At 42.3% G+C, this 12,300-nt stretch overlaps 1 protein-coding gene across 2 annotated transcripts in view; it reads left to right on the top strand.

Annotated features, from left to right (window-relative positions):
- SCAF11 (SR-related CTD associated factor 11) overlaps window positions 1-12,300 on the top strand; it is a 92,880-nt gene that overhangs the window by 21,093 nt on the left and 59,487 nt on the right. For both annotated transcript variants that reach the window (XM_044280381.1, XM_044280380.1), the window contains exons 4-8: window positions 1,198-1,275; window positions 2,345-2,436; window positions 2,789-2,841; window positions 4,227-4,261; window positions 7,324-7,418. In XM_044280381.1, the coding sequence (XP_044136316.1) occupies window positions 1,198-1,275; window positions 2,345-2,436; window positions 2,789-2,841; window positions 4,227-4,261; window positions 7,324-7,418 (353 nt within the window). The remainder of the gene's footprint in view (window positions 1-1,197; window positions 1,276-2,344; window positions 2,437-2,788; window positions 2,842-4,226; window positions 4,262-7,323; window positions 7,419-12,300) is intronic.

Below are 12,300 nucleotides of genomic sequence, written 5' to 3'. Positions count from 1 at the left end.
ATAGCTCAATATTCAAGCCAAAAAACTCTAAATTCTATCTCACTAAGAAGCAGCAGATATGCTGAGGTGTACTGTGATGCTCCGGCAGCTCCTCTGAGGAGAATCGGCGCAAATCTCGGGAAATCCCGCGAGATCACGCTCGATTCAGAGCAGAGAGCGGGATGCGCGCGAAAAGACGTCTGAGGTAAAATGGCGGCCGAAATCTCGCGAGATCTCGGCCGCCCAGCCGGAGCAGAAGCGGTGCAGAGGTGGCGGTGGGTGACGGGAGAGTTATGGAGCGGCGAAATGGCCGCACAGGGAGTGGGGACGAACCCAGCAGCGCTACAGGTGGGAAATGAAGCCTAAAAGGGAAGAAAACTTGTGCCTATGGGAAAAAGCAATAAGGGCAAAAGGAAAAGGGGTGGGGAGGGAAAACACACCTCACCAGAATGAGGACTACAAGGAGGCATAAATATATATATGACATATACTTAATACTAATAATAATAATACCAATAATAATGATAATACTAATAACGCTCAGCCCACAGAAAATAAGACCACTGTACTTATCTGTGAGGAGAGCAGCAAAGAAAGAGGAGGAGTCGACAGTGACTAGGACTGTTATACTGGCACAGTGGGGAGGAGTCAGTTGCCATGGTTTCCACTTTGATTGATTTGTTCGTTTTTGCTGCTATACGATTTTAGTAAAGAAAGATAGCAATAGGAGCCTCCGTGTCATGTAATAAAATCGGCGCAGGCACACTGAGGCAGGAGCTGGCAAGTGCGGGAATTCAGCAGCAGACGGGGCCAGCGGGAGGAGGAGAGCGCTCGCTGTCAATTTGTTAAAAAAACAACAACAAAAAAGTTATCCTTTAAACTGTCTATTTTTTTGGTCAAGGCAGAGTAACTAGCTTGTTAGATGGAACAATAAAGACAGGAATCAGTGGAAATATGCTTAATTTTAGGCCTCATGCACATGACCTTGCCGTTTTTTGCGGTCCGCAAAAAACGGAAGCCCATTGTAGAAATGCCTATTCTTGTCCGCAAAACTGACAAGAATTGGACATGTCTGCATCTTTGTGGCCCCATTGAAGTGAATGGGTCCGCACCCAAGCTGCAAAAAATGCGGACCACCAAAAAAAACGTTGTGTGCATGAGGCCTTAGTTAGACATCAATGTATAAAAAATGCTCAATACCAGCTTTTGTTCTTTCAGACTTCCACTTCTTGTCCTGTTGACCGTAAACCATTTCAAGCTATATATAAAACGGACCCACTCGGCTCATGGACTAAGGTAGGTTTATTTTAAAATGGACAAACCAAAGTATAGGCTTAAACTCTACTTTGAACCTTTCTATAACATCTAAGATTGAAAATTGGTGAAATCAAGTATTTGACCTGCTCTTCACTGGGCTCTGATTTTATATATTTTTTTCATACTCATTGTTGGAAAGAAATCTGCAATCTAATTGGTTGCTGTACGCAACTTCTCCACTCTTTCTTTGCACCAATTGTACTAAATCTCCCCCAATTTGTTTTATAATCTATCTCCACTCTTGCTCACAGAGAGAGATGTGAGACGGGAACCCCCAGCTTGAACAGAAAACTGCTTTTAACCCCCTTTAAAGGGGTTGTCCTATGACAAACACTATTCCTTTTATCGAGAGGATATAAGTGACCACTGGGCCCCTGCCAATCACAAGAACAGGGTCCCGTGTACACTCTGCCACTCCTTTCAACTTCATGGCTCTGCTGGAAGGTAGGCGAACACTTGAAATCGGCAGCCGCGTATAGTTGAATGGAGCATGAAGCCAAAGCCAGCCAGACTCGGGTAGCCCTCCCTTGTGATGCTGGTATTGTTAATGGCAGCATCACAGTAGTTAAACATTCATGATTGGCAACGTCTGATTCTGACCATTGTGGCTTCTATTTGCTGGTTTAATTCATTTTTCTATCACCTTATGCACTACTCTTATCCAGAGGTTATGACCACTGCTGCAGCACAGATACAAGGTGGCCAGGACAGGAGCTGCTGCACATGTGTGTATGCGTGCTTCCACTGTTCCGGCCACCAGACTGTTGCTATTTCCTTTAGTGCGTGAGTAATCCAGCAGCAGTGGCTGTAACCCCTGGATACCAGCAGTGTATAATGTGATGGAAAATTGAATCCACCCAGCAAAGGAGGCAATCTGGACAATCACAATACATTAGTGAGTGCCTTGTATTAAAGGGATTGTCTCACTTCAGCAGTGGCATTTCAGACTTTTTGCTGAAGTAAAACCCCTGTGAGATCTTGAAACTTTCTGGTTATTATGACGTGTGACTGATTTACTACTTCTTTTCCCCCCCCCCCCACTTTTAAGATCACTGTAAAGGAAAGAACTCCAAGGGAAATCCTGACCTGCATTTGTGATCAGACGTTAACACACTGTACACAAGGGAAGCTTTGTTTCAGGTCAGTGTGAATAAGTTATGATTATCAATTGGCTATGAGTGAGTGATTTGCCTCATTCTTAGATTTTCTATTTCAGTTAGTACAATGGGAAAATAACTTTGGGATTATTTTTTTTCATGGCTTGAGCTTTGGCAAATAGAAATTGTAAGCTACATACAATATAACAGACTGTGTTCTGTCTGCTTAGATAGTGATTTGTCTAATTGACCCTGATAGGACAGTGCTGAACAAGTTCTCCATTTTCAGCCATAGAAATCTGAGTGCACGTGTCTAAGCAGGCAAACATTTGGAGTTTCCAAAAGTCTGTGTGGTTTCTTGAGGTGTAACCATCTGAACATTCTTACTTTTACAGAATCTGTGTGAAAGAGGAAGCGACTAAGATTGCAAGTCTGCACAAGGAAAACAGTACGTTTTTAAAATTTATATATTTTTACATTTTTTGTTTTTCTCCATTAAAAAAAAAACCTCCTGGTTAGTGCAAATTTTTAACGACTAATAATAAACTTGGTTGCAGAATGTATTTTTACATACCTGGTGCAGGTTCATGCAACTGTGTGTAAACGTGGCCTGTGTCACCCAAATCACCTGGACAGACAGACTGCATTTTAGTGATTTTTATGGTGCAGTGAGATCTGATCATGGGTCTATTGTACAGTACTCAAATTGTCATATGAATACTGTACAATAGACATGTGGTCAGACTCTAACTTACTGCTTCGTAAATCTGTCATGCAGTGAGTTCAGGTCGGCTATTGATCTGGGAGATACAGGCTACACAGTGACTGATTTTTAACTATTGAACTACAGCTGCAGTCCAACTGAGTGCATTTAGTTGAAAGTCTTTCTATACAATTCAGCCGTATATTATTCTTCATGTATATTTGTAGGTGAGAAATAGATATTGCTCACTTTTATGAAGTACGATCAGCACTTTCAATCCTTTATTTCAAAGTTAAAAACTATTCATGGCTCGCAAGCCTATGTCTTTGAGAATGCCAAGTTGTGTCCTATTCCATCGTGCGATCTCAAAGACATAGGCCTGTGAGCCATGAATAGTTTTTAACTTTGAAATAAAGGATTGAAAGTGCTGATCGTACTTCATAAAAGTGAGTAGTATCTGTTTCTCACCTACAAATATATATGAAGAATAATATAAGGCTGAATTGTATATAAATACTGACTGAGTGAGACTCTAAGGCCACTTTCATACGAGCGAGTATTCCACGATGGTGCAATGCGTGACGTGAATGCATTGCGCCCGCACGGAATGTGGCCCCATTAATTTCAATGGGTCTGTGTACATGATGATTGGTTTTCACTCATCACTTGTGCGTTGCGTGAAAATTGCAACGTTGGCCCTATAGAAATTAATAGGGCTGCGTGAAAATTGCACCAGCAAAAAAGTGCGGATGCGATGCGTTTTTCACGGATGGTTGCTAAGAGATGTTTGTATACATTCATTTTATTTATTTTTTTATCACGCGCGTGCAAAATGCATTAAATCGCATTGCACACGCGTGATAAAAACTGAATGCGATCACAAACAAAGCTGAATGGACTTGGCTGTGAAATCGCGCAGTTTTCACTGAGCGCATCAGGAAGCGCTCGTCTGCAAGGGGCCTAAGTCAGATCGGGGTGAATAACACGTGGGAGCAATTTGATTGCATTTAGTTGAACACAATGTTGAGGACTGCTGCTGTTAATAGTTAAAATCAGTTGCACTAGTTGCTGTGTAGCCAAGGCCTTATTTTCCTGATGTTTCTGCTTACTTTGACTTATTTTTATTCCAGAATGTCTGGACCATAAAGAAAAGCCTGAATCTGAGGTGAGATCAGTTTTACACAACCTTTCTATATAAATGATAAAATAAAAATATAATACAAAAACAAAATATGATTTATTTTATCCCCTGGCCGCTCAAACTGAGATGAATAAAAATTCATTTTATATATCTTGTCCAGATAGTGGAATATACATCCAGTCAATTAAAGGTCTGTAGCATATTGTAACAAATTGAAAGTAAAAGGTGAATTTAGACGCTCTGATGTACAGCTGATTGTCGGGAAGAAAGGACAGCCCACGTTCAGTGGAGGAGACTGCTGCATGTAAATGAGGCAATCTTCACAGTATGAGGACGAGAGATCGCTATTGCAGTTGCACTTTCCCTATACAGAGAATCATTGTTTCTGGGCAGCATTTCACTGTTTGCACAGCACGATCTGCTGCCCAAAAAACGATAATTGGTGTGCCTGCACGAACAGCAGGATTGTCGGGAATGAGTGGTTGCATGAACATTCGTTCCCGATTATCAATCAGGCACTATCAGTCCACCTTCACAATTTTCATACGATTTGTGTTTTACCTATTCATCCCCACTCTGAAACAGAGACACAAGCGCAAGGTGTGAAAATAGAAAAGGTGGAAGAAAAAAACGAATCTAGAGCAATACAGAATGAGAAAATAGTATTTGTTAGGTTAGGGATGCTCTGTACAATAATGTTTTTGAACAGGTGGTGAAAGCCAATACGGTGCGCTACAAAAAGTGTGCAAACCGGGTGTTGCGTTCAACAAATTTTGAAAAGCACTAGTTTAATTTTTTTTTGTTTTTGTTTTTTCCTTTTTGGGTAACGATGCATGAACCTGTTATTGCCCAAATACTCCAGGGGCATTTTCTGAACAAACTGGGTTGAGATAGAAAAGTTACTAGAGCCAGCAGCAACATCTGTGTGTCTGCCTTAACTTCCAGCAGCTTAGTCTTTGTCATGCAACCTGACCTCTCACTTGTGGTTGCCAGCTATACTATTTAGCTGACATCCTGCTCTCAATGTTGGGTTCAGACTGAAAGTGGTATTCCAGCATAATAAAATGAAAAAAGCTTTTCTAGGGACTGCAAAAGCTGTTAAAATAAATAAATAAAAATGAAACAATTGCTGGGGGGTACCTAGGAGTTGTTATGGCAGCCTAACAAAGCCCTGCCATGTATGGACGCCTATCAGGCCCTCAAAAATCTTGTTTGGTTTAAAATAAAGTAAAAAATAATTGACTTGTGTTTTAAAATGTTTCACCACTTTTATCCCTGCTGGTCCTGCACTAGTCTCAAGCCGTTTATTGCCCACGAATGCTACAGTCAGTCACTGGTGTCAGTGGTCATGTGCCGTTGATATACATGGTCTCTGTGACTGCTGCATCGGTAATCGGAGCAGTAGGACATTTTAAAAGTTAGGTTTTTCCCTTATTTTATACCACCCCCTGGTCTGTTTGCAAAACTCCTTTAATGCCTGATTAAGCTTGTCATTTTGATTAATGTCCGCAGATTACAGATGTATCTGAATCTCAATATAGAGTCCGGTTTCTTCTAGGGCCTATTACTTTTAATACTTTTCCATCAGAGAATCATTCAAACTGCTGCAAGTGTTTGTCTGTCTGCTAAAAAAACGAGATGTATAGTGTAACTTAATGGGTCCATGTGCAGTCAGGACAGCACATGGACAAAAAATATTGTTGTCTGAATTGGATTGTTCCCTTTCAAAAGCTTTGCAGACAATAGCAGAATAAACACCAGTGTATTTGTGCCAACAGTTTTTGCTTTCCACCACTTCCAAGGATATTGCCAGGAGGAGTTAACTTGTTCACACAGATTTTATTACACATAAATAAAGCTTGAGGGGGGGTGATTCGACCCAAATATTGATTGCATGTCATTAGCAAGCACTTTTTAAAGAGGACCTTTCATGTTGTGTTTTCGCAAGTGCAGTTTTCGCACTTAGTATGTTAATACTGGGCATGGGTACAAGGAGGAGGAAACTGCTAGGACCACCACCAATCTCAAGAACTGGGGCCCTGAAATGAAATGGTACTTATACTGTGAGTATAGGGTAACTTCATCTAACCACAATACCCCTGTAAGGTTGAAAATGAATAGTGAAGCTACTTAGGCCATTTTAATAAAGACTACTGTATATTCCTGCATATAAGACTACTTTTTAACACATGAAAATCGTCTCAGAAGTCGGGGGTAGTCTTATACGCCGGGTATGGCGGGCGCTGCAGTGTCGGGACGCCCAAATTATCAACAGAGAGCCCGGACTATTGCCTTGTATCCCCAGCAGCTGAGAGCTGCGATGTAACCCACGGCATATGCCCCCCCTGCTCTGTACCTTGTATACCGCCCCCTGCTCTGTACCTTGTATGCCTCCCCCTGCTCTGTACCTTGTATGCTCCTTGTACCGCCATCCTCCCGGCCGCTCGCATCTCGCTCCTGCGCATGTGCGAGATCTCCGTGCGGCGCAGATGTGCATATGTGAATATGAAGAATAACATAACAAAAACATGTTCAGGGTATAGGTGGCACATGTTTAGGGTCTGGGAGGCAGGGAGGGAGGACAAGGAAGGTGATGGTGGTGATACCATGGGATGGCGGTGGTATCTAGGGATGGTGGTGGTACCCAGGGATGGCAGTGGTACCCAGGGATGGTGGTGGGATTCAGGGATGGCAGAGGTACCCAGGGATGGTGGTGGGATGCAGTAATGTACTGCTGTGTGTTGAAAAAGGGGTAGTCTTATACAGCGAGTATATCCCAAACTCTATATTTTCAGTGTAAAAGTTGGGGGTCGTCTTATACGCCCAGTCGTCTTATACGCCAGCTTATACGGTATTTGCAGAATGGCTTCATTTTAGATATATTGGGGAAATTAAAAGTCTGTGAAGGTGGACATAACCTTTAAATATATTACAGTTCTACTGAATCTTTTCCTGCAAAACTATGTCAATCTGCTCCACTCTTCCTGCTCTATAACCTGCTGCCTGCAGATAAGAGTTGGCACATTAAACATACTGCTCTAACCGCATCAAAAGAATGACTACTAATTTAGTGTTTGTTTCCGCAGGTCGTGAGCCTAAGCTGGCCCAGCTGTTTTACTGGAGATAACATTGCCGTATGTCCTTTCACCCTCTCCGAGGAAACAGCTTGTTTTACGAACAGGTAAGCAATAGAGAAACTTTTGAGACGTAAATTTCTTTGCTCATAGATTTTCTTTATTACATTTGCAGATTGGCAGGGGGAGAATATTTAGTGGTGTAGCTGTTAAAGGGATCTGATCTCAGCAGTTGTCATTGCTGTGATGGCAGTCAGTACTTTTATAGTATTGACCTGCAGAAGCCCACAGCGTGCACCAGCGCTGCGAGAGGAGAGTCTGATGCTGCTCGCTGCCCCTGGACGATTAGTGACTAGTTTATTTCCTATGTACAACAGGAAAGACACCCGTCACTCATTGTCCAGAGGTGGGGGAGGATGGGTGCAGCACTGGTGAATGCTGTTGGCTTCTGCAGGTTAATACTATAAAAGTACTGACTGCCATCACAGCATTGACAGACTGCTGAGATCATCGGGTCTGTCACTATACTATGCTGCTCTCAGTGGGAGCTGACAGGTTCTGTTTAACAGCTACACAACTAAAAATTCTCCTCCTGCCAAACTGCAAATGTAAACTAAACCTTTCTACTCTGCATGGCTGTATTACCGTTCCATTTTGTGCTGAGCCGTAATATATATATTTTTTTTTTTTTTTTTTTTTTTTTTTATCTTTGAAAATCCTTTGGTTGTCCATCCTGAAATGTTATAACTCTGATATGCCATAACATTACGATCGGTGGGGGAATGTCCTCTGATCCACAGTGCAAAAGGACTAAGGGCATTTTCACACACTAAGTTTTCCGTCCGGATGTGATGCGTGTAATGAGCGCTTGGCATCTGGATTGAATCCTGACCCATTAATTTCAGTGTGCATGTGAGCTGAGCTGTAATGGGTCTTTTCAGGCATCATCTCTGCATTCATGAAAAATTGCAACATGTTCTATACTGGCTCCATAGAAGTGATTGGGGCTTGCATGAAAAACAGAAGTTACCCAAATGCAACATATTTTTCACTGAGGGTTGCTAGGAGATGTAGATGGTGGTTCTTCAGTTTTTCTTCACGCACGTGAAAAACTCGTCAAAACTGATTTACATCTGTGTGGAGAAACTTGAAACACTGATCTAACTTGCATACAAAACCATCCATTTTTGCTGAACCAATCCTGCTTCTGTGAAAGAGCCGCCAATTTCTTGTGCAAGCAGCTGCGGCTGTTGTAGTTTGGGAAGTGCTGCTGTGCAGGAGAAATCTGTGAAGCAGCCAGACCACCTAACTAGTGATGCAGCACTTTAATTCTAAAGGTAGTTTTTGATCTTGACTGTAATTTTCATAATATCCTACCAACCTGCCATCACTTTCTTTATTGGGGGAAAACCGCTTAAAATGACTGTAGCACATAGTTAGTACACCATAGCTGCAATTTTTATGGGTGGTCACGAATCGTCTGGTGGTGGGAGTAGGAGGCCTTAATGGCCGTGGTGTGTTCGGCACCCAGCAGGAGTTCACATTGACTTCCTGGACCCCGGGCAGTGCATATAGCGAGCCCACTTCGTCAGCCTCCCTCTGCCTGTGGTGTAGACAACTGAGCACGTGGTTTGAGGCTGTGATGGAGGAGATATATAGCTCACCTCTTGACCTGATGAGGGTGCTCTGTTAAAATGTGACCATGTTTGATGCCCAGCCCCCGGAAGCCTTGGCTGCAATTCTTTTTAGTTTTTCTTGGCCAGTTATACCATTTCTACAGTGTGAGTTTGATCATCCTGCTTAGCATTTAAAGTGTCAGATCACCTATGCTTTACTAGCTGGAGGCAGCATTGGTCTGAGGGTTCAGTTCGGACATTTGTTTAATTTAATGCCATTAGGACCGTAGAGTAAAGCAGTGACTACTTTGTCCCACCCACACACACAACTTTCTTTTCATACAAACTTGGACTTGAGTACTGGTCGCCTTTAAAGAGATTATCCCATGACTAATGTTAAAAATGAAAATCGGACCTCGTATAGAACACGTCTTTCTAACACCGCTAGAACCAGCTCTGTGCCTCACATGGATCCAGAGATCTCCACATTCATTGCTCTGCTAGAATTATCTCGATCTGACAGCTCAAGGAGCACTGAGACACACCCCCTTAGCTGCAGCAGAAAAGAGCTCTATCACAGCTCAGGGGGTGTGTCTCAGCTCTCCCTATCACAGCTCGGGGGGCAATTGAAGGATGAAACAGAGCATGTGCGGCCATCTCAGTGAGCAGGACAAAGAAATGAGAAAGTACAGCAGGTGGTGCTGTACAGATACTTTATTGAATAACTCGCTGGTTATGCTAAATTTTTAATTACATGCAGTTACGAAAGTATTCAGATCCAGATGCTGGTTTGAAAACTAGAATATTTTTCGTAGGACAACCCCTTTTTTAAGTAGCTTTTCAATTGAAATTATTTAATCAAGTCATAGAAGAAAAGTTTATAACCTTTTTTTATGTTGTGAGCTAAATTCAACTTTCAGTGATGGTCAGGAGCAATGACCAATTCAAAAATAGGGGAGAGAAATTTTGAATGGGGATAGGTCTGCAACAGTGTCAATTACCAGTACATGACTCAGGACTGCAATGGCGAACCACGGAGCAGGGGGTCACAAGCCACATGTGGCTCCCAAGCACCTGCTTGGGGACCACTGCTCTATCTCAATGTCCCCCTCTCCCCAATCCTATGCTCTCTTCTGGGTAGCATAGAAGACAGGACAGAGCCACTTAATAGAGTGACTGGGTGTGTGTGGCCCCTCTTCTTCCTGCGTCTAGGTTTCTGTTCTTGGGACTGGTTGTGTCCTCTCTTGTAACATTAATGATATGTCTACTAGATATGATGTAAAGTAAACCCTGTTGCGCTGAAAGTTTTGAAGGTAATCCTTTTGATCGGAGTTAGGCCTCATTCATACAACCATGTTGGGACCTGGGAAACAAGGCCTGTTTGTAGGCTGAATTTCCCAGACTGACCTCACCTCCCTTGACCCAAACTGACTGCATCATAGTGATTTATGATGAAGTCAGTTCCTGTCTTATCTTGGGGGTCTGTGCTGTGCTCAGATCATTTCAGTACGGTACAATAGACCTGTGATCAAATAAGAACGGACTGTATCAGAAATCGCTGTGATGTAGTCAGTTCGGGTCAGGGGAGCTGCGGTCAGCACAAATCAGGCCTTAGTGATGGCTGACAAGTCAATAGCATATATGTATATAGAAAAACAATATTGTACCAAGAAGGCTATACATTTGTTTGTAGGATTTATTTATTGAATGAGTTTTTCAGTAAGGCCACATTCACACATTGGTCCAGATTTGCTAATGTCAAAACTAGAATGCTATAATCGGTCTAAAAAGTATTTTTTAGGTGGCTCCTCACCACCACTTTTGAGGGGGGGGGGAGAAAGTGCCAGGGCTTAGTCAGAGGGGATGACTCTTTTCTGGAAAGGGACCCAATATGCGATTGTGCCACAATTCTAGCGTAAAATTCTGCCTCTAAAGAAGCTAACCAATAGCTGGTATAAAGTGAGACACAAGTGTCTATCTCTGCACCAGATTTATCACCCAGCCTGAGCCACTGTGATAACTCTGCTACAGGTCTAGACAGCCTGTGTAAAGTTACAACCTGTACGGGATTTGTATGTCTGCCCCAATATGTAAATATGCAGCCTAGAAATCCGCACTGAAATCTGTCATATCTGCAAGACAACAGACTATGAGAGGGCATGCTGCAGATCTGTTTAAAATCCTATTCACTTATATCTTATTGGACTTTGCGTTGGAATTCTGTACCTGACTAATCACGACTAAGGCGAATAATTTTCGGTTAGGACCAAAGAAATATAATCACTGCCTGGCAAAGACTGTTAAAAATAAAAAATAAAGTTTAAAAAATAAAAATACCTTTTTCAATTGACTACTAAAAGTAGGGTGTCGGCCCCCATGACTATCCTCAGATAATTGGCCAGGTATATGGTGATGTGTTAGTAAACAGTGAAAACTGGCCATCACATGATGTCTTTTTTCACCATGAACATTCACTCATCAGACACAGTTGTTCACTTGGTACAAATAATATGAAGTGCACCCTGAAAGGGTAATACCTTCTCAGTGCACCTTGATTCCTTCCTTTGTCCCCGAAGACAGGCGCCTGGAGAACGTATTTCTCAATGACACATGCAGTATGTCGTCAGAAACAGTTCTATTTATTCCTTGCCATACAGGGCTTTATATACATTCATACATACAATAATAGCTGCAGCTCTCATTATAATAATGCTGACTAAGAATATTTCCTTATACAGACAGGCAGCTTTCAATAATGCTGACTAGGGACAGTTCCTTTATAAATGTGTGTATATATAGTCACCCTTTAATGTCACCCAACCTCCTGTCCTTCATACAGATCGTTTTATTTAACCCTTCACACCCCAATCACACAACGCATACAAAGAAATGCAGGGGGATTTCACCCCTAGCATTCTCAAGCACATGCACAAGAAATAGAGGCTGGACTGGGATCTGTGCTCTTTTGGAAGGGCCATACATATGCCTGAAGATGAAGGGAGTGAGATGGCTGAGTGAGGGACCTGTGTAGGCATATACAGTACAGACCAAAAGTTTGGACACACCATCTCATTCAAAGAGTTTTCTTTATTTTCATGACAATGAAAATTGTAGATTCACACTGAAGGCATCAAAACTATGAATTAACACATGTGGAATTATATACATAACAAAAAAGTGTGAAACAACTGAAAATGTCATATTCTAGGTTCTTCAAAGTAGCCACCTTTTGCTTTGATTACTGCTTTGCACACTCTTGGCATTCTCTTGTTGAGCTTCAAGAGGTAGTCACCTGAAATGGTCTTCCAACAGTCTTGAAGGAGATGCTTAGCACTTCTTGGCCCTTTTGCCTTCACTCTGCGGTCCAGCTCAC

This window comes from Bufo gargarizans, chromosome 2, assembly GCF_014858855.1.
Source record: "Bufo gargarizans isolate SCDJY-AF-19 chromosome 2, ASM1485885v1, whole genome shotgun sequence".
NCBI lineage: Eukaryota > Metazoa > Chordata > Amphibia > Anura > Bufonidae > Bufo > Bufo gargarizans.
Note: the sequence above shows the minus strand (reverse complement) of the source record. Positions and strands in the feature narration are given on the sequence as shown.